Genomic DNA, 24,087 nt, shown 5'->3' on the forward strand with positions numbered 1-24,087 from the left:
AGACTCTCCTCTCTTGGAAAATTTATATTCTCGTGGAAAGATTCTTCGGAGAAACTCTGCTCTGTGAATTCGCTCGAGCAATACAACGTATTGGCACGGTCGAGCAAGTTACGATTTCATGTTTTCACGCGAAGTTTTCGCATTCTTTTTCTATCTCAGATCTCTCTGTGTTATCACAAAGTCGAACTAAAACTTGACAAATTTTATTATATCTCGCACACGTTTTGGACATCGCGTCATTAGAATTATTAACCCTGAAATGCAAAATTTTTTTACCCTTTTATTTTAAAAATTTTTTAAATAAATAACGATTGTTTTTAAGAATTTTAATAAAACATTAAAAGAATTCTTCTTTACTAATTTGAACCCTTAAAAGTAGATGTGCAAAGTCGCGCGTTTTTAGTTCGAATTTCATAGAGAGTACCTACACGGAGAAAAGTCGCTTTGCATATATGCAAAACTGCGCACTTATAAGGATTAAGGAATTATATATTATATAACGTTCAATTATAGTGATTAAGAAAAAGGGTGAAATTTGTATCTCCAGTCATTTACATCTTCAGACGATTAACTTCGACATTTGCATGCTATTTTTGTGTGACGATACTGTATATTTATTTGTATTTATTGTAATGCTTATTTATATAAGCTGCTGATATGCCACCGATTATTTTTGGCTAATACATCTTTTGAAATTAATATAAGGGAGCTCATTCACAGTTGAATAAATAACACGACATATAATGCCATATTTTTAACGGGACGAAATTCGAAGGCGCGGGAAACATTTGTATATCAAGCTATTAATATTCTCCCTAATATCGCAAATCCGCACAAATGCGCCATTACATTACAAGTGAGATAAGTAATGACCGGAAGATATTTATGGGGGACATAAATATCGATAGCGTCTAAATTTCGCGGGAAGTAACATTAACCCGAACGCAGATACAAACTTGCCATTATCTTCTCGCAACACTCTATACGTTCTAATTACCTCGTAACCAGTAGGGTTTCCTATAACGGGATGATGCACCAGGGTAACGAAAAACAATGGTCCCCAGAACAAGACGTACGCCGCTGTTATAACCAGGAACATTTTCACCCTCTGCACACCCTCGCGTTCCATTCTCCTGAGGTAATTCCTCATTTTCCGGTGTTCCTCGATGGCACCCGTTCTCTGAAATGTCGTTTCTGGGTAATTTTATATCTTTTTACATGGCACTCGCGTTTTCTTTTTTTCATTTCCATCTGCTTCATCGCATATGTGTCCCATTTGTAGGTGTATAAAAATGTATATATGTATATATAAAGAAAAACTAATACCTACCGTCAATACTGTTGTTGGTAATATTTAAAACTTGCTTTTTAGATTGAACTATTATTTAAATTATCAATCAAAATGAGGGGATTTGTAAATAATTATTCATTAACATATGTATATAGAAAAGAAATACGCTCTTCGCGTTGAAAATCATTGACGTGACTTACTTTTGGCGTCGTACCGTTTCTCGTGTCACCGTCTTCGGTTGCAAGCGCATTCGTTGCACCTTGATGCCCTCCCGTCACATTAACGAGCGTTGTAACGAGGCCAGCTACTCGTACCTGGAAATAAATACAATGTTATATAAATTTAAGTAAAACTTAAGTAAAATTAAGTGATATTTTTTTATCAAAATGTATAAAATTTGTAAAAACTTTTTTCTTGTATAAAAATGCAAAAATATATATTAATTACATTTTTGTGATATTTTAATTTGTAATAGTTTGTAATATTTTGTAAGTTTTAGAAGTAGGAACTCTTTTGCTTCCTCATAGAGGAAGCTTTGTTTTCGTGAATTTCGTATATGAACCTTCGATTGCGTATATAAAAAGTTGGGTTTAGTCAACCAAATTTAAAAAAATTATATGAAATAGGGGTAGAAGAAACCAACGAATTTTTAATTATCTATTATACCTATATACATTTGATAGACGTTGGCTCGATTTTTCTGCTTACCGCTTCGACGTTTGCTTTTGTCAGATCTCTGTGCAACTTTCTCAAGTGAAAGAGCGTGAGCGCTACGCAAATAATGTTGATGACAATCCAAAGGGCATTGAGTATATAGTGACGAAAAGGACCGTGTATTAATGGGCAGCTGGGCGTGTTGTGACCGCTCTCCGTGTTCGCCGCTAAAGCCCCGCTAAGAAACGTAGGTCCCAAATTGATAGTTATGCTGGCGAACCAAATCATGAAGGTGCCGAAGAGCACGCACTGCAATAAACATAAGCGAATAATTATTCGATAAAGTTCACAAAATGATTTTTCCAGTCACGTTATTTTTCCTGAGTTTTTCGAAGGTGGAATTATCGGCGCAAACCAGTAGTATTTCGCGAATTGCGCTTGCGGTTTGATAACAATTTTTCAACAACGAATCTTTGAAATTTTTTTATAAAGATAATGAAACGGATTTTATTTGGGAAATATAGTACTAACATATTAAATTAAGTATTATCGTTTTTTTGCGAATTATTTGTAATATTTTTTATCCTTTTTTGCGATAGCAAATGATTGCATATGAGAGCGCCTATTGATTGCTATTGTCTCAAGTAAAATACGATACAAACTGTTTTTTCACAATTTAATTAAACTAGTCCTCTATGTTTTCTGTATAAATAATGTCTCAATGAGCTTACTAAATAGTTGAACGAAATGCTATAGTTATTTTAATCTTATTACTTGACCGATGCTGATAATTTATAAATAAATTCTACAAGAGAAAATTTAAATTTGCAATTTTAAATCAAGCACGGTGTTGTTTGATCCGACGAATTTTCACAGTAGGATGTGTTACAAATATAATTATGGATTTAATTGTCCAGCACGAAACAGTATCAGCAAAAATATTATCGAAAACCATTAATCATTACAAATAGCGATCGTAAATTTTTAGAAAACATATATTTACAGGTTTCATATATATAAAATTTCATAAATATTAATTATATAATCCGATTGTCTTCGTTGGAATTCTAGAAACTGACACACCTATGCAATACTGTAATCCATAATTGATCCGCCATCGTAAAGAGTAAAGACCATTTTACCGAAGCCAAGCTTTAACCAGATTTTACATTTTTTGCATTTATTCGCTCGCTGATAAAAATAACAAATACTATTTTAAATACGCCTCTTTTTTGTCAAAATTATAAAAATAAATTATTATAATAAAATTTTTAAAATATAATTATATATATATTAAAAGTTAAAATTCTCTAATAGAATCTATTTCATATTTTTCTTATTTCATATTTCATAATTTCATATTTGCCTCGTTATTTTTTGCAATTATTAAAAATTTACACATTTTACGTTTTATTATTCATTTGCAATTTAGAAATTTAACTTGCAACAAGCGAGTTTAATAAACTTGCAATGGGTACCAAGAAAATTGTTCTGACATAATTAAAACCTAAGGCCGAATAAAACGTATGTTGTTAGCGACGTTTAAAGTAATTGCAGAAATTATTTCATTCCATATAAGGCTACAATTGCAATTTGCTCGCAAGGGACACATAATAATAGACATCTCGCATTGCATGTTTAACGAACCATTATTAGAATTCTGTTGTTACGAAAACGAATCGAGTGTCACTAGACGTACAAGTTATTGCGTCAAATTAATTTGAAACTATAATTGCTACTACATACGCGCAGAGAAGCCAAGTCGTTAAGGAATTAATTGCGCTAATTCAGTGTCTTGGATCGTATTGTAATGATATAGGTGATGCCTCGTAAGATCTGCATCGAATTTTAGAAGCCTTGCAGTGTAGTCTGATGAATTTGAAGATAACTTTCCCTCGGTGTCAGAGTTCTGCCTCGTGATTTTTAAATTCTTAATTAAATTCATTGTGTAGGTAAGTTGGAATAAAAACAAAATTTGCTTAAAGTTATAAATGAGAGATTGTAGAACATAATAATAATTTAATAATTTGTGATGAGAAAACTGAACTAGTCGTACAATACTTGCAAATTGAAACGTTATTTATTTTTATACTTTATTAGTGATTATGTTTAAGTATTTAATAATTCAATATATAAAAATTTACTATGAAATTGACAGAAAAAAATTTTGTCTTTACAAACGTTGACTGGATGAATTTATCACAACTTATTAAGAAGCGTCTAACTCAGGCTGTGCGCTTAATGTTTTTTTTTCTGCGGTGCAATTAATTTTCCTTTGAAAAATCCGATTTAGTCCGACAGCTTTCGCTCCGATATCTCTATGCTGCGATCCGACGCGGACGGTTTGCACCGCAATCAGTCAGCGCTAAATTCGCTATCACAATGCTGCGGTTCAGCGGAAATTTCTCTCTCATTTTGCATGCGAGATGGACAACCGCAGTCTACGTTAGCCAAAGTCACGCGGTTTATTTATGTCATAATATTTTATCAATAGCTTGTCACAAGCAAACCTATTTAACCTTGATTTGATTTAACGTTTTAAAAGCAGTATCTATATTTGTTTAAATAAGTACGTAATTTTATAACCGTAATGTGTGTACAAACGTAAAATCAAATGCTTAATCCTTTACCGATGAGTTGTTAGACTCGATATAATACGTTGCTTATCACGTAATTCTTCAAGCAATAAAATCTGCACGCGATTATAAACGGCAAACTATATTTTTAGGATCTCTGTAAATTCCTTTAATTAATAAAAATCCTTTGATTAACATCAAATCAATTAATTAGACAAAAGTTGAAGACGAAATACTTTATCTTTGCTTATTTATGGAAAATAGTTTGGACCGCAACGAGTTAAGAGACGATTGAGAAGATCGAGGGTTGAAAGTTAGGGAGTTTGTAAATTGAACGAGCTGGGGGGGAGTGCTGAGGGATATAAGTTAAATAAAACTGAGTTGTGTTAAAACTCTCGGAGATCGAGACGTATGCACGAATCTACTCTTATTTACTTTACGATGCATATCTGAGAAAACCACGAGAAATCCTTGTCGAATAGAAAGCACATATCGCATTAACTTGACAATTCGCGTCATAATTCTTACCTGGGGTGAGTCCATCAGCAAGGGAGCGGTCAGATCTGCCTCCTCGTCGCTCTCTGGGAATACCGGGCTGTCGTTTAGCACGGTCGTTAGCATGTTTACCGTGGAGACGGTCACCAGTAGCAGAAAGGCGGTCTCTACCAGAGAGCATTTGTTAACGGGCTGACAATTCAATATACTGGAGCCTAGGGGCAACAATATAGCGGCCCTCGCGCAATCCACCATGGCTTGGTGGAATAACAATCCCTGGGACCACCTGTGAATCCCGGGATAACTATATGTCAACACGTTCGCTATTCTGTAGCCGTCTCATCTCCGATTACCCTTCCAATATCCAATAGCAGAACTTATCATTGTGTGCATCTTATATAAGATGTCTCCGGCAATTTCAGTTTATTTGCAATTATGTTTGAAAAAAAAAAACATGAATGCTAATAGAATATTTCTAAGATATGGAATCAAGAACGTATTATAATTTTTTTACATGAATATATGTAACGATTATCTCCCTCCGTCATTTATTGCATTCAACGTTAGATATTTTATTAATTAAATTTAAACCATTTCAATCTGTGAAGTTTAGTTTGCAAGAAATATACACATTTTACTTGCAGTTACTTGCAATCTCAAAAGATATTGCATGTACCAACGTTTTCGAGAAGGAAAATCAACTGTAAATTGATAGCAAGGTACATTCCTATAAGATTCGATATCATATTTGGGACACTCCGCAGTTTGTCACGCGCGCCATGTTTCGCGCGCGCGTATCGATCAGATATTTTGTTTACTCGCAAGCATACAGCATACGATCGAGATTTTATTCGGTAAACAGCACGTGACGGTTACCGAGCCGCAATATAGCTGCCTGTTCACGTATACCTGAAATAAAGTTCAACAAGTCAAGATATACTTTTACACGAGATTAAAATCCTGCACGCGTATGGCACGGAAACTGAACTTGCCCTTACTCATAAATTCTATTCAAAAGTATGAGAAGTCGCAATAAAGCAAAATTGTTTTCGTTTATTGCGACAGCATGTTCCTATATCAAACAAATGCATATTAAATTCACAATGCGTTTGAACGCTACGAGGCAAATATAATAGAACGCGATGGAAAATATGGCGTTTTCCATATCGCGCAGCATCTTTTCCTTCCATTTGTGAGAAATCACGGTCGGGTAATTTTTGCATCGTCGCGCGATATGCCGGTATAGGAAGCGATTTTGTGTCGTATATCGAACGGGTCATAACGCGAGAATTTCCGGGGCGTTATTCCATGCGGATCAGGCCGTGCAAAGCTAGCAGGGGGGAATCATAAAGCGCCTGGTCTTCCGTGGATTATTATCGCTTCGTACCTGCGCAGCTGTCGCTTCGCCAGTATCAACGTCATGAGGATGATATTCGCCCCCATCCCTAGTGCACCGAGGCTAAATATGACGGTGGCCTCGGTCACACCACCGGGGTGACACTGGAACACCTTGGTGGCGTTGGACGTGACATTCCCGGAAGCGCCGATGCCGAATCTCAGATTAGCTCCGATCATCGCTACCGCTGAACCTGCACCAGAGAATCGTCTCATTTAGCTGTCGAACGCACGCGTTCCAATTTTGTACTAGTTATTAGAACGGAACGGTCTTGAAATCCCGAAATCGTCCTATCATTCGAGTGTACTAATCTTATTTTAATATATAAATGTTCGAATTTAACGAATAGTATAAAATATTTAGCACAATCTTGTAGCAAGATGTGAGAATTATTAGTTCCAAGTGCATGTTGAACAAAAATTCTTCTTAATGATCCATACAATTCCGGTTAACAAAATATGTTAAGTACAGAGCAGAAATCTGGTCATTATTAGATCACGTTAAAAGTTGTTGTTATTAATGAAGAACGCGCGAATCTCAGATATTTCCATTTTCCGTGAAATCTCGTGTTCCGTTCCCGGCTCTCATTGAAATCCAGTTACTCTAGTTAGGCCTTAATGATCCTTCGTGTGTAACTAGAGGCCGAACACTAATTGAACGTCCAATTATTGTCTCAATAATTATGGAATAGCATCAGAAGCGATCTTTGCCAATGATTCCTTTGATTAATTCAGTTGGTCATTGACATGATGACATTGTGGTGACAAAACTAGATTGATCAAGGATGAAATCTTATCTTTTCGGCAATTTTATTATAAAACTTATTTTATTATCAATTATTTGATTTAATAAATTTTATTTGAAATACAACTTGATCGCTTTAAACATTCTTTTTGCTGATAGAATATAGATTGATGCAAATTCTTAAATTTTAACATTTCAAAAATTGATTTAAATTGAATTGAATTAAATTGCTGACTTTTATAGATATTGATAACTTGCAACTCTATGGTTTTGAAAATACGGTCTTTATAAAAATATTGGTTCGAAAATACGGTCTTTATAAAAAGATTCCATTTCTTTGGCTGTCGATCAGCCATAAATTTTAAACAGCGCCGTAAAATGTCAAAATATAGATCTCGTTAAATCGTTCTATTCAGAAGCGGTTACATTTTTATTTTAATTCAGTCTTTGTTCAATTTTTCTGACCATTTTTATTCACTTAAACCAATTTGGCCAAGCACGGTATCTCTAGATATTTCGAAGAGGCGTAAAATACCTATCCGGGCGAACGCGATATTGCTTGTTTATTCTTTCGTCGGGATTCAGTTGCGCGCACATTTTATTGAAAGAAAAGTGAGAAAATAGGAGAGAGACTGGGAACAGTGACTATATCTGAATTTTATAGATATCTGTACCTGAAAACGTACAATATGTGTCTCGGAACTACCGCACTTTTCTTCACTCGCAGGACTTCCTTTTGCAATCGATTTTTCATTGTCATAAATGTCACGATATCAGAAGTTGAATTGCAAGAGAAAAAGAAGCCCTTCCGCGCGCACTATAAGCTTCAATTTTATAAACGATAGAAAAATTTCATATCATTTATTCGTTTTTTTTTATATTTAATATCTATAAATATTTTTTCTACTGTTCTTGCACAAATAAATGTACATCAAATACTGCAAATAGACCACAGAACTTTATGTTTAATTTAATTTCTACAGATATCTCTTTATCGTAAAAACGAATAAGCGTATAAGATTGATGAAACACGTCTAATGCGGCCAAACGAATTTTCAGTAAAGTGCTTGGCTTGGGGAGAATCTCATCTCTTATCGGTCAATAAAGGTATATATCCAGGTTACGCTGCGCGCTCTGGAGCACTTATCGCGAGATCATATATCCCTCTTTCTTCCTTCGGGCAAAATCATTCGGTTCTCGTTTACCGAAATAAACGCGGGCGCGCGGTTGTCTTCGAAACGTCTCCTTGTTTTCGCGCATACACACGACCCACATTTCCGACTCGTGACTCGTGACCCGCATTAACCGAGAGAGATATATATATATATTATACTGCCGTACGAGAAGTGTCAACTAAGGGAGAGAAGGGAAGAGAAAAATAGGGAGACGCGCGAGAGACAAACAAAGACCAGAAGCAGAGCTTCAACTTCATTCGACCTGTAATAACTCGGTCGTTGCCGGACTCGGTCCGGGAAAACTGCAATAGCTATCGATGTACAGCCAAGCCAGCGAAATTAAGCAGCATCCGATACGAACTAATTCGATTTCAGTCTGCTGCATTTAATTGTGTCAGGAACTATACGAAGGTGAGAGAAGAGAAAATATCCTCTGTCGCCTGTTGACACGCGCGCTTCGTCACGGTTCCGCTTATTCTTGCGACGACGTACGCTTCGCGTCCAGCATTATACGATTTTCTGAGTTTTCCGAGCTATTTACAACTTGTCCGGGAAATTCCCTCATCGCCAAGTTCTTCACTTGCATTTTTGATGAATTTATTTTGAGACGAAACTATTACTCTTCTGGTATTGTAACGATGAATTCTCCGGACACAACAGCGAGATGAGTAGCAAACAACGGTTCTTTTATTCTACTTTTTGTCACAGAAAAATTTAAAATATGTTTGCCATTAAGTTCGTAGCTTGCAGCCGTAAAGCCACGTCATGGAATCTTGAAAGCGCCTTTCGACGTCACAGCTTTTTCGATTCCAGAATTGCTGGGAGTCGCTTGGCAATCGGCCGACGCGAGTCTTCCCTTTTAGCTATCGATCGCGGCAAAAAGTTTTACTGATCTGAAGTCAAAAAAGAAACGACGATTCTCTCGTGGTGTACTGCTACCATAAAGTATATACTCTACTACTGTTCTTTTATCTGATGTCGGATTTTGATCGTTAAGTTGTGAGTGGATTGATATCATTGGTATCTAATTTATAAATTCCTAATATTAATCAGTTATTTCGCAATACTCTTAAATTAAGAAGACGCGAGGCAAAAGCAGATAGATTGAAATATCGAAAAAGATCAAAGTATCTTTATTCTCAAACGAAGCAATTCGTGCGAAATAAAGTGCTCATGGTTAACTTCGTTAATTAATTACATTAATTAAATTTATGCTACTGCAGACATATCTTTTTATGATATGAGAGAAAGAAGAGAGGGAGAGAGAACAAGATTTGCCTTTAATTTGAAACCTGCAATAATGGATCAAGTCTCTTTCTAAAATAAGCTACTTAATTAGGAATGATAGGTTGACATAAAAACACGTCGATGGAAATCTAGAAAGAGAAATGTTTCTGATTAAAAATCGCGGCGGACAATGCGTGCGGACTTGCGGACGAATTTTAAATTTAGAATATTCCTTTCCTTTGACCCGTTGGATTTCCGACTCTACTTTGAGTCATAGTACCACGGCGATTAATTTAGAATATTTCCAAATGATAGGTTAAGTTAAGGAAAGCAGATATCAGTAGAGTAATATCGATTATTTATCCGATTTCCGATACGGTATATAGGCATAACGGCCACAGGTCGCCGGTTGGACGAGCATATAATTACATCCCGAGACCTTTCTTCTCTACAAGAATGGATAGGAAATGGTGAGAAGCTCTCGCACGGGGGGTTCTGGCCACTTGAGTGTATAAATTAATGCGCAGAAATGCCGTAGTAACTTTCCCAGTTCTCGATTTTTAAGTCGATCAGTCTTTACACTTAAGCGAAATCTCAACATATTCTAGAAAAATTTCGGGATTGTCGAAGAAAGGTAATTTTTCAACTTAAATTTATCTCGATGTTTAAAATTTTATCTTGAAATTGGAAATTCAAATTTATGAAGAGTCGGATATACCTAATAGTATAAACAAAATCTGTCACAACCAAGAAATGCTTCAAATGAAATAATTAATTTTCAGGAAGCTGTTTAAATTAAAATTGAAATATTCTGAAGAGAAGGTAAACGAGTTTAGCTAAAACGGATCAGATTTCGAATCAAATAAGCGATTAATTTAAATCAATATCCTTCTCCACTTTCCCTAAAACTTAAAGACTTAGAAAAGACAATCAAAGCCGACGAATTCAAAGAAGGCTTGCATCACAAATTAAAGAATTTAAAAACAGATTTCCTAATTTCAATTTGGGGATCATAAATTTGATCCCTGTTACAATTGCTATAAGCTACGATATTTTTCGATGTTGATTAATCACACAAACTAATCCAAATCCTGGGTAAATGCTTAAATGTATTGATTTAAAACGGACAGATTCGTACTCCTTATCAATTCGTGACAGCGTGTTTTTTTTTGCGCGCGTTTTTCTCGTCGACCGTCCCACGAATCGTAAATTTCCATCTGTTCGAGAGTTTTTAGCGAGCCGCATCTAGGAAGCGCCAGAAGAACATATATCTCATGCATATTTATGCGGGGATGACATAATTCAATTTTAGGGTTGTGGTACATCAGCAGCGCGGTGTACCCTCCCTCTGACCATCTCACAATTAACCTGCCGGTAATTCGTCCTGCTGCGGGCCAGCCTTCGCCCGCAGCGCGGGTCCAGAATCGCAGTAACGCTCGAAATTACTTTTCGCGTGTTTCAAAACTTGAATGTATATTCAGCCGGCGCCAGGACGAAGTTATCTCTCGCGGGAAAGTTTTCCCCGCGGCGCGGCGGCGTTTTCCGTTTCGTCTACGTGAGTTTTATCACGGTTATTTCTGGGCAACGAGGCACGTGGCGCCCATTCGCGGCGCGTTGATATAATTGGAATTAAAAAAAGAAAAAAGATCCAAAATAGTGGAGTCGATTTTCACCAGAGTTCCATTCTTAGCGGATAAAATTGTTATATTGCCATTGTATAATTTTAATGTCGTAGTAACCGTGACATTTTCCTAATTTTTCGAGAGAACTAAAATGTATAATAACTCAGCGCTTCTCAAAAGATGATCTTGATAAAACACGAGTAAAGGACGTGTACGTATAATAAACCGGCCGATATTATCGATTCGTAAATTGCTTTCTATATCTACAAAAGACTTCTGTGCAGATTACGATATCCCTTTTTATATAAAAAGATTATTGATACTTTTAAATTTTTAAGCTTTTGTTTCCGACATTAAATAGACTGTTCACTGAAATGTATTTCAAATAAAAATTATCCGCCATATTATTAAGATGTCTCAAACGGTATCTTGATAAAAGGCGAGTAAAGACGGTGTTCGTATAATAGTCAGCCGATAATATCGAATCGTTAATTGTTCTTTTCTATCTACAAAAGACTTCTGCACAGATTATGATATTCTTTTTTATATAAAAAGATTTAATACTTTTTCAACAACACCTCACGCCGCGGAAAGTTCGACTTTCCATGCCTGTAGAGAGGGACGAAAGCGGTCAATTTCACGCCAGGGCGACATAGCGGGCGGAAAGTAACCATTAAAATTGACCACTCTCGCCCCTCTCTAGGCATGGAGATCGAACTTTCCGTAAAAATGTCGTGAAAAATATCGTGTGCATCTCGGGTCGAAAGCTTTTTCAAACTCGTCTGATTTGCTGCCCTCGCCTTCTGCTCGAGCGTCAAACTTCACACTCGTCTGAAAAATGCTATTTTCGCCCCTTATTGGTGCAAAATATACTATTAAATTTTCAATTTTTTTTCTGATATTGAATGGACATTGTTCACACTGCAAATCTAAGTGTGTCATTTTCACATGCATAAACGTCTAAAAATAACACACTAGACTTAAGCTCTTTTTACATGTTTCTTTACGTGTTAAATTACATTATTTAACACGTTTAATTGTATTAATTTAAAAGTTAATACGTTTAATCGTGTTAAATGACGTGATTTAAAACGGCAAGAAATGTGTAAGAAGAGCTTCAGCTAACATAACACACTTGGATTTGCAGTGGACTGAAATCTATTTCAAATAAAGATTATGCGCTATTTTATTAAGATATCTTTTGAGAAGCGCTGAGTTACATTTTAGTTGTCTCGAAAAATTAAGATGTCATGATTATTATAACATAAAAGTTATACAATAGCGATAACGACTTTGTCCTAAAGATGGAACTTTGCGAAAATCGAGATTTACTAACGAATTTCTGTATTAATAATATTAATTTGGAATTGAAATATATTTACATAATTTTGTTTAGCACGGCGATGCATAAAAATATTCAATTAACTGTAGATTTAAATGTAGATTTAAAAATCGTAAAAATCCGAGATTGTTGAATAATAAATAGACAAAATGATGTATTGTAGCGAAAGTTTAATTGCTCATAGTTTCACGGCTATTTGCATATGCAAATTCCTCTGCGATGGATCCTTGAAATGTTTTATTCTTGATAGTGTTAGCCATTGCGTTATCTTACCCTTTCAATTAACGCAAAGATTTTAAATTAAACAAGACGTGATAAAGTCGACGGTTTATTGGTAATATTTGATTACTCGATCGATAAACACTTACATGTGTAAATAGGATTATATCGGTAATTGACACACAGTTACACAGATATAAAGTGGATCACGTAGATTCCGATAGAAACGAATGGGATTTAAAGCAATCCAATTAGACAGACCTAAATAAATTCGTTAAGTCTTGACGAGATCCCAACACCGTTTCTCTTTGTCTCTCCCGTTGTTTTCTCGCCTTCGATTTTTCCATTCTTGGTAATCGGCTGTAAGCTTACCCTGTTTTTCTTTCGCCTGGGTGAAAACCAATAACAATCCGAATAATTCGTGAAGCGATGCCGTGCACCTAGTAATTTACCGCAGAATAATTTCATCGAAATTGCAATGTTCGATATCTTTCTTTTACCGTTTCATTAAAATAATAGTTATTTATTCAGCAAATATAATTGCAGACTAAAACAAATATTTCATCATTTTATGACGATATTTAAAAACCGACATCATTGATATTATTTAGAACTAGTAATAGACGGGAAATGAAAATTTCTTTAAAACCAATTAATCTATATTGTAGATGAAGCTATAATTTATATAGAAAGAGACAGCAAATCATTAAGTCAAGTCTATTTAGCTGAAACTGTTGCCCCGTTGGCACAACTGCTGTGTTATGTATATGAGTTCATCAAACTCGCTTGTCTTTCGAGCGTAATTTGGAAAATACATCACGCGCGCTTGTAAAGTTTGCCTCCCTCGCAGAGCGCGGTAACGCGCGGGGACATAACAATCGCCGGAAATCCGCGGTGGATGTCCTCCGCGAACCATTGAAATCGCGCGATTGCAGAATGCGTTTTGATTATTCCGGTCTCGGGCGCGAGACTCCCGCGGCAATTACATCGCGTGATTAATTAAATTTCGGTCTCCTCGCGTACATACATGAAGGGGGAAAGCCTGATCGAGCGCGCATTGGTATAATTCTGGGGGAACGTCATCAAAGATGTTAATTACGCATCCTCACCGCGGCGGTAATTGGATCTCGTATGTTCCCCCAGCGACTGGAAAGTGGTGACGTATTCAGGATCGTTCGCCTTTAAGCGAGCGCGACTCGGCACGATTATGCATGAATGCCCGGCATTCGGGGATGATTAATTTGTAAATTCCCGCCGCGTCTAATTCGCTTGTCGCGCATTAGACGACTGTGTGAACATCGGCGCGCGATAAGTCACAGTTCGGGACAAATTGATTGTTTGTTAAATATAAGATTTTTTTATTTTCTTTGTATTTAAAAGAAGTAAGAGAAACGTATCGAATTTTGCAACTTTTAATGTTCCAAATATATAAATTGTTGTATAAACGCGATGAAAAGTAATTAAATAAGGTTTTATAAACAATTAATATTAAGAGAAGGCTTTATAATCATATATCAAGCAAATAGGGTGAGTAAAATTAAAGTCATATTGCAAGAGAAAGCTCAGTATATTATTTCAGGAAATTACAAGTATACTTTAAATATTTTTGATTATATAATTTAAATATATAGACAATCCGATGGGGGTATGTATACGATACAATCTAACCAAAATTTTTATGAAAATAAACAAAAATTCTTTGCGAAATTGCGAGTCCCGAGCAGTTTGTCTAGGTTGTCGATCGATCTTATCAAAAGTCAATTTTGCCGGTGCAGCGTTGTAAAGAAAATGATATGTCATGATTCATCGAATTTCCCCCGTCGCTCGTTTATCTTTGCGGGCGTTATCTTAAACTCACGGCACTTAGAAGCTTAGAACATACATATAAAAAAAAACCTAAAAAGAAATGAAATCGACAGAATTCTCTTGTGCAGCATCGAAAAATGGCTGACTTTCATCGATGCCAATATCACACTTTCGCCAAGTTTTTCCAGTGTTACAGCGGAAAATGGAATTTCGTAGGTATTATAGAGTGACGCCCGCGTGTGCGCACCGATCTTTGTTTAAGAACCTATTTTCCGAGACAGTGACTGCGGCTTGCGAAGAATCTATAAAATCTCCACACAAAAATTCTCATCCGCTTTTGCGGTTTCCCGATGGTTGCCGTCGCATAAACCATCGCTATGACCTCAAAGTATAGCTATCGCAATAGCTATCACAATAGCTATAAATGGGAGGATGTTTGATATCTCTACTATTGTGAAGGATTATCTTCATGCATGGATACGCAACTGAGATTGAATTGAATGAATGACTTCGATGAGCACACACGCACACACACAACTGTAATTAATATATTTATCACAAGAAAGCAATTAAGTTTCGCTTAATATTAATTTAATGTATAAAGAAAAATTTTTCGTGACCTTTTAGTTCAACTATTGCCGATATACATATATATTTACATTTGTAAAAATCAGAATGTATTTTAAATGTATATTGTTTTTTATTGCAATTTTGACATTATGAATTTTATCTGCTCGCATAAATATTTAATTTTAATTTATTTTGCCCACATATAGTTTATATCAATTTCTAATTCCTTATATTTTTTATTTATGTAAATTTATGCTTATAATATATTTGAAGATCTTATGTAAGATGCTTACGCAAGAACCAGGTCGTTCGAAGTTCGAAATTCACGTTATCTCGATCAAAGTTTTGAGCAAATACATATACTCTTTCTCCTTATCAGATACAGTATTCGTATAGGTCAACTCGAAGATCAAAGCCCAATTGATCCTTGGACTTTACTCTCCCCAATAATCTTCGTCGTCTCTATGGACGTCACGTCGAAACATGAACCGATCTTCTTCCCGTCGTTCTTAGTAGCACCTTTCTTCACTCTCGTTATTGTAGTCCGGCCCCTCTCCTTTCCTCCTTCGATCTCAGTGCGTCTCACTCGTAAAATTTATTCCGAGTTCGGACTTTCGCGAAACGACGAATATTTTATCCCCCCCGGGATTCAAAATATTATTCTGGCCAATTCGGGCAAGGTAATTCCATGGGAACACCTCCGCTGCCTCGCGACAAGCCGACTTCTCGGTACGGCAAGACTGACCCACGATAGAAATTCATTGTCTACCTTGCCTGGACGGCGGAATTCTCGCGCAAACCCGGCTTTATTTAAAATTTAAAAGACGACCGTTACGAGAAACCAGAGTACCATTTTGTGAAGGGTGTACAGTTCTGAAACGCGCTCTGGTTTCCCTCGCATTCTCCTCGGGCTCCTCGTATAAGCAGGGACAACAATGCACACGCTATTACCTCCTTCTCTCAAACTCGACGTGACTTCTTTGTTGTAGCATTTTCTTCTTTACAAAGCTTGAATATGTAGGAGTGACGCATTAACTTTGAAACATATCTCTTACGCACTCAGTCGAAGAACGTAAATCAAAATGTCAGGCTTATTTATTAAAAGAAAGAGGCGAAGGAGAATTAAAATTATAAATTAGGAAACATAATGTATCACTTTTAATAAAGTAGTTATTAGAGTTATTAGATTTAACAAATTTTTAGCATATTTTGTGATTAATTAGAAAAAAATCTATTTGCAGTTTCTTTTATTAAACAGTAAGTAATATATACAAGCAATTATATTTTTGCATTAAATATAATAAATTTTCTGACATATTAGTTCTACATTTTTACAAAATGCTAAATTAAAATCTTTAATTTTTTTTATATTTTTTTTTTGAACGAAATCTTCAATTATTATAACGAGACTGCGACATCCCACAGTTACGTCATAACGTGTTAAGGACACATTTCATTGAACAGCAAAGTCAGCGCCTTCGAATGATAAATGTGAGAGTTCTCTCCTTCATTCAGTCGTACTTTCGGTTACACTGATTTTCCGATTCCCTGAGTTTTCACGGATGAGAACTGTACTTGACGTAAAATTTTTCTCACGGCTAATGGCGCAAGATCGACTTCGCGGCACAGGATCGACGTTCTCGAGCGCGAATCAGCAATTTCGCGCCGCGTGAACGCCTCGCGCTACGGGCGTCAAATATTTGCGGAGAACTCACGGCCGAGACTCGGAAGCGAGGCTTTCTCTGCGAGACGATCACACACACCGTCGTTATCCTGTGAATCATTTCCCATGCGTCGTCGATGCAAATGGAACGTGCGAAGTGCTCGTTAACTATATCGGCGCGTCTAGTGGCGAATGCACAAAACCCGATAATTATTGCCATAACTCCACGCTCACCGTAAACCGATCCGGTCTGCGGCATCCCATTGGCTATGCAGGCATTGCGGGGAAAAATACGGCCGGTTTATTATCATGCCGCGCGACGCGCGATAAACCTGGTTAAAGCCGATACAGACCGCGACCATGATTTTTTTATCGTCTTCTCTTAGTCACCGAAGTTTAAATGACGACGTGATTAAAACTTAATTGTCGTATGATCCGCGCATTGTTTTGCAGTCTTTTGTATAAAACTACTTACAAAGCATACTGTGCTTTAGAATTGTGGAATTTTTTATTTTCAGCTAGATTCTTTGACAAATTTGAAATTTTGTTTTAATAAGAATTTTATGCGAGTTATTATTTACAAAAATTTACTGATTCTTACATTAAGTTACATTAGCCTTACAAATTCCCAAAATTGGTTTTAGAAAGTTTTATATATATAGTTATATCCTCTTTAAATTAATTAAAGATAATAGTGGAGAAATTTCTTATATCAATGCTAAGTAAGCAAATTAAAACTTTCTTTAAAATTCTATTAAGAAAACGTTGAATTTACATTGGCCAAAAGTTCTACAAGTGAAAGCAAGCGTAATAGTTTTGTATCTCATTTAACATCGGGTTCTTCCCTTCGCACACATTTCTCGACAAATTGAGCAAAATTATGCAGTTATTTCACCGTTTAGTGCACTCAGTTTTCAACATTTTATGACACGGTATTTTCTCTCGAACACTACTATTCTCTTTATTGCAGCATTGACCTAAAAAAGGATTGATGCATCAATGAGATCATGGTATGTTGTCGCATTTTAAGTATCATTATAAATTAGCAAAAAATTAATTAACAAGAATAGAAATATAAATATGAAAATTTTTCTTAACTTATATTTTCAATTATTTATCTCTCTCTCTCTCTCTCTCTCTCACATTTTTTATATATACTAACATATACTAGACACCACAGACGCGCGCTTCGCGCGCGCTATTTTGCTTTGACATTTATGCTATTACTATTACACTATTAACTCCTTGATACACATAACTGTCAAAATATACGATGACAGCTGCAAATAAAGTAAGCGCAGCGAGAGAACCAACCGGCATCGCGGAAAAGCGAGTAAAGCGACAACAATAAATTTTGATATATTCGAGTATCGACTTTTACATGCCTTTTTTAGATATGATGATGATTTTATATAGGTATCAAATTTTATGCATTCAATTAGAAATGTCTACATGTATATATAATGTGTATAACCGAGCTGTGTATAAAATTGCATGCATATTTGACTCATATATTATTCTAAGTGTAAAGTTGAATCATGTGTGAGCGTTTTACTTTGCATTAAATTTGCAATTAGATATCACGAACGCCGTTAAGGAAGCAAATAAAACGTGCAGGTGCCATGCAATTTAATGCTAATGAAACTACCTTATGCAGTATGCAATCAGACGACATTTTATAAAAAATTTGTCTCATTGTGAAACATCACTCTTTATTCCGTTTGTGATAAAGAAATAAAGTAGTCTTTTTGCGATGTTTTGCACTGCGCTATACTGAAACAATTACATATTGAGTTTTGAATTATTCTTTTCTTTATATTCTTCAGTTATTACAATCCACTTTTGAAAAAGTATTGCAAAAAGTTTAGACCAAAATTAATGTTAATCAATCCATTTTATACGTAGAAGTCATTTGACAATTAGGCAATTGTTTGTGTTGAAAGAAGTAGCCATATTTATTCTTATTTATAGACTGATCATTAGATCGGTAAGTAACCCAACGATCTAATTGACATAATACTACACAAATTACAAAATGCACACGCTAGTATTTGCTTCTTGCTCGCGCAATCTTGGCCTATGTTCTGCAAGTTCAGCGTTCCGGAACGGATCTAATGTCCCGCAGGGACATGGGGCGCGGGTAGAATGGCTAATGCAGAGACGATAATCCGCACACCATTGCCTCCCTACGGTCTGTAAGTCCGTTCACTTTTGCGGAGAGCCATGAGAATTTCCTGCAATGCTCGCACGCGCGCGTACGAATAAATTCGCATCGTAAAGAAAACGTCAGCGTGATTTATTCTATTTGCGCCGAATGAAAAATTGTAAAGTGCTCCGAGGAAGATATATCACGGAATATGTATGGAATCAGATATAACGTTAAAAGTATAATAAACGAGATATTTATGGCTTCTGTTAAAAAAATATTACACAACTCCCAAAGTCAAATATAATATTTCATTTATTAATCGGTGATATTGTAATTGTACCCACAATATACTACTTATTAGCAAACGCACTATATTATACCTCATATATCAATTTACATGTAGATACTATTAATTCGGATAATTTACGCTTAGGTATCATTAATCATTTGCAAAATTCTTACGACTGAGCAGTTTAATCCGTAGGCTATTAGGATTGTACTTTTATCTAACAATAAGATCCACAAAATTGGCACCGTTTTTCAAACGGAATTCCCTCGAATCGTAGATCTCGCGATTTACCCGTACCTACTAAGTAAACAAGCTATTTTTCTTCAGCAATATATGCTGGAATACTTTTTTTGTTTTATTTCCTCGACGGTTACCGACATGTACCGGTATTGGTTAAAGACGGAGAAAAATGCGGTGGCGACAATAATTACTTCTGCCGCGATAATGAATTCTCACAGTTTGTTAACACAGGTCGTTCGTGTAGCGGGCTAAATACGTTTCGCACTGCACGGAAAAGTGGGGCGGCTTTGTTAGGTGATTGAGAGCTCCAACGACGACGTAACCAGTGTAACCCAATTTACAAATGCGCGAAAACATCGGAACAATCTATGAAACTTTTACGATAAATTAAGTTACTATAGAACGCACGATCGAAGCTGTTTTAATTTTTTTATTATTATTTTTTTTTTAGTTTTTATATATTCACTCTCAGTTTTTGTATATGTTAGATAACTTCTCATAAAACGATTACGGCAGAGAAAATATTAAGGGTGAGTTTTAACTGCCCGACTTTACATATTTCGCCAAACACGATCTCGGATATTTGTCTCGCTGTTTAAGTCGGGGATAAGGGAAAAGAAATAGGGTGCATTCCGTTTCACGTATGACGCACATAATGCACCATTTATCTTTGTTTAACATTCGGTGAACAACAAGGATAAATGCTGCATTATGTGCATCATGCGTGAAACGGAATGCACCCTATTTTTTTTCCTTTATCCTCGATTTAAACAGCAATATCCGATCGTGTTCGAAATACGTAAAGTCGGGCAGTTAAAAATTCATCTCCTTAATATTTTCTATGTCATTTTAAAATTCTCGATATAACGTTGTAGATTAAAAGTAATAAGATTGCAGGGGCGAATTAAAAAGCTCCGGCACGAACAAAAAACAAAGTAATTGCGAATACCGATTTCCTATACGCGGCTCTTCCCTCATGTCCCAAACTTGGAATCGAATTACGCTTCAGTAAAGCAATTTCAAGATCAAAGCCACGCCATTTCCGTCTTCGCTGTCGGGGGTGGCGGTAAATAGGAAGAGGAGGAGAGATGCGGAAGATGAAGACGCGCGGTTATCCGGAGCGTGTCGCGTTACATTGCGATTAATTCATAAATTTCGTCATATATTCAGAGTGCCGTTTTTTATTCCCCTCGTAACGTCGCGATTCTGAATAAATGTCACGTGTAGTTACGCACGGCCGCGCTGCAACTTATCCTCGCCCATTTCAGTTTTAATTGCGCCGTCGGAGAACCTTTTACGACTGCATTACGGTCAAATTATCCCGCGAAGAATAGGACGAAAGGATTTTACGATCGTGATGATGCATTTATGTAACCTGCTTAACTTAAAACCCAGTTGAAAAGTAAGGAAAAAGATGGCGCAAGCAAAGTTTATATCTTATTGTTCAATGCAAATATTTTTCAGAAAGCGTATTCACTTAAATAATAAAGATATTGCCATATTTCTTTTAAAGCTGAAATCTTTATTTCTCTAAAAATATGCATTTATAATAAATGCAGAGGCAAAATATCATTTTTGCAATTGACGAGTAACAAGAAAAAGTGGGCTTCGAGAGTCAAGCGCGGTTAGTTAATGCTGTGTAACATTTAATTAATAATTTAATACAATTTAGTACGTTTGATTTTTTTATTTAATTTATCTATCACCGCTGAAGATGACTCGAAGTAGAGCCGAAACGTATATGATTTATAATTTGTATTGAATTATTAATTAAATGTTATACAGCATCAACTTACGTACAACTATATATAAACCGCATTTGGCTTTCAAAGCTCACTTTGCTTTGCTACTCGTTAATTTTAATATTGAGAGTCTTTAGTTAATTAATCATTAATCTTTTTAAATTATTTTAAAAAAGCGATATGCTGTTTTGAACCTTTGGGCTACTAAAAGTCGGAAGCATATTTTTATCAATTTAGGATATAATGTTCTTATCTATACAATTCCCATCACTAATAGAGGAACTAAAATTCTCGAACAATAACCGACGATCTTTCTCAATCCGTACGTACTTTCGTGCTCTTTCTCTGAGAGAAATGCGTCGAATTTCTAGTTACGCAAGATACTATCACGGTGCGTTTGAGCCCTCGGACAAAAATAGATCCATTTGCGAAATAGTCTCCTCTCTCTCTCTCTCTCTCTCTCTCTCTCTCTCTCTCTCTCTCTCTCTTTCTGACTCTTTGGCTCTTTTTTTTCCCTTTCGTGGCGCCCGTGTACATCGGAACGAAATTATATATTCCCGGAGGAAAGCGAAGTATCGCGAGAGGAGTGGTTCATATTCCGCGCGATACTCTCGAGCTTTTACTGACATGGAAAATACAATTTTCGCGGATGCTTGCCGTGATAAAGTACGAGTAAGCGAGCATATGGGATTTTCATTTTTCATTGCATTTTCACACACTCGAGTATTTTCCCGATTTGTCGCGAGTTTCCTTTCACCGTCTTTGAGAATGGAAAGTACAAGAGTCAAGACGTTACGAGTTGTATTCTTTGTCACGTTCCGAGAAATCTTCGATATGTTGCGCCATTTTCACCGTTGCTACCGTGATTTTATTTTAAACACCCCGTACAGACACAATGCGAGTGAAGAAATAACCGTTTACCGCAAATTGTCTATTTTATTAGTTGATATCATGTGTTTGCGGATGCGCACATCCGTAGCGTTTACATCCGATGCGTTTACATCGCCGTAAAATGTGTTTAAAGTTTAAACTACCCTGTGAGACCTGATCTTGCTTCGTATATATAGGGCTAAATGTCATGGCGTGGGAAATGGGTCACGATCATCTCACGGTAATCTCCTAGGATGTCATACAAATGGAAATTACATTTGATTCGTCTCTTCGTCTATGTTGCAAAGATACGTTTGGCTTGCATAATGTATGTTCAATTTGATATTAACATTTCCCAACAGTTACATCGATAATCTTTTCGAAAAGAAAATTTTATATTAATAAATTATACACGTATTTACATAATACATAGTAGAATTATAGATAATACATATATGCATATAATGAGATGAATGTGTGTGAAACTTTTGGAAGTTTTTTTGTGATGAGTAAGATACGGAAAAAATTTTGCATACATAATTAGTTAAAACTTTCCTAAAACTCTTCTCGAAAATTATCATGATTGTTATTATAATGCTTATATAGAAGTAATATAAAAAGAATTCATGCAATATATATATATATATATATATATATATATATATATATGTATATATAAAGATTACATTCTTGGATTGAGTTAAAAAGGCTTAATTATTTCAAAAGATTTAATATGGTTACGACGTTCTAAACGTAACTATAGCCAAATTGTCATTGTTGCAGTCGTTATTCTGAATTTATAGAACCTTCAGAAAAAGAAGAAATAAACACACAAAATCGTCAAATAATACTTTCTTTACAATTATATGTATATATAGTTTAAAAGGATTTAGTATAACATTACATTACTCTATAAAAACGATACAAGCACATACTAATGCGCTACAGGCTACATCGTTACAATCTAGAGGTGCGAGCGTGTTTGAGTGGAAACAGAGATGGGTCAGGCTGACGTCGGTGCAATGCAAATTGGTGCCGCGAGGCAATCAGAAATTTACGCACTACGATGTGTATGGACTATATATAACAAGCCTGTGTGGCTCTAAGAAGAGTCAAGCAGAGTGGTATTTAACCGCGCGGCGTGAAGGGCGCTAAAGTGCTTGCAGGATTATGGAAATCGTTCACGCTCTGTCGCAAAGCGCCGCTCCCGCGAGTGCTCTTTGACGCGGAGAAGCGAAAGAGAAGTTCAATTTCTCCAAGCGAGTCGCTGGACCGCTATTAATACGCGAAGGAGCGTGTTGCCACTTCCTCCGATAGCCAGATCCGTGCATTGTGCATCGCGGTGAGTGCTTAATTCGTTCGCATTCCACTTCCACTTACCGACGGACATATTTCTCACGGCTTTCTTCCGCTTTCTTCTCGCCCTCGTGATTTTCCCGACCTCGGCGCAGCGACTTTCTTTTTCCCGGGGCTTGCTTTTACTCTCAACCGATCACTTTTATGTCTAATTGGTCCGCCGACGGCGCCTCGGCGACGTGCGAAACGCTCTTCCTCGATCTGTCGTCCATCCGCGCAAGGGATGCGTCATCCTTTTCATCAGCTGTCGTTCTTATAAGGATGTCGCCCTGTACTTGATATCGCGTTTCTCGATCATCGATATACGTCTCGTTAAACTGATGGCGATTTTTTTCCTGATACGCGCGTTGCTTCTTTCAGAAAGATGTGACGAATCGTCTAGAGATGCCAAAAGGTATACACATTGCAATCTATGGATAAAGATGAGCTAATAATAAATGATGCCGTGTCGGATACATACCGTACAACTGACATCCAATTAATATATTTACTTTTCTCCGTCGTACACATAGGATATACACTCTCAGAAAAGAGTTCTAGATACAATACTATTAGGATCGAAATAATCTTAAAAATAGAGGAATTTTTAAATCTAGAATAAAATAATTTTGGTGCTATTCCTCTAATTTTCTCAGAATTATTCTAGAGATTTAAGAATTCC

General features: G+C 36.2%; 2 protein-coding genes across 7 annotated transcripts in view; one reads left to right on the forward strand and one right to left on the reverse strand.

Moving 5' to 3' along the window:
* LOC143897495 (midasin) overlaps positions 1 to 24,087 on the forward strand; it is a 108,549-nt gene that overhangs the window by 14,010 nt on the left and 70,452 nt on the right. The gene's annotated exons all lie outside the window — the stretch shown is intronic.
* LOC143897499 (uncharacterized) overlaps positions 1 to 24,087 on the reverse strand; it is an 82,201-nt gene that overhangs the window by 1,321 nt on the left and 56,793 nt on the right. For 3 of the 6 annotated variants that reach the window (XM_077406207.1, XM_077406209.1, XM_077406206.1), the window contains 5 exons: positions 6,404 to 6,605; positions 5,050 to 5,302; positions 2,000 to 2,254; positions 1,492 to 1,605; positions 998 to 1,180 (listed from right to left, as the gene is read on the reverse strand). In XM_077406207.1, the coding sequence (XP_077262333.1) occupies positions 998 to 1,180; positions 1,492 to 1,605; positions 2,000 to 2,254; positions 5,050 to 5,302; positions 6,404 to 6,591 (993 nt within the window). In that variant the 5' untranslated portion in view covers positions 6,592 to 6,605. Of the gene's footprint in view, positions 1 to 997; positions 1,181 to 1,491; positions 1,606 to 1,999; positions 2,255 to 5,049; positions 5,303 to 6,403; positions 6,606 to 15,410; positions 16,241 to 23,450; positions 23,837 to 24,087 lie in introns of those variants that run through there. The other 3 variants (XM_077406204.1, XM_077406205.1, XM_077406210.1) reach the window with 3 other exon arrangements.

Source organism: Temnothorax americanus, unplaced genomic scaffold (genome assembly GCF_048541705.1).
Source record: "Temnothorax americanus isolate GAGA-0224 unplaced genomic scaffold, ASM4854170v1 Scaffold20, whole genome shotgun sequence".
NCBI lineage: Eukaryota > Metazoa > Arthropoda > Insecta > Hymenoptera > Formicidae > Temnothorax > Temnothorax americanus.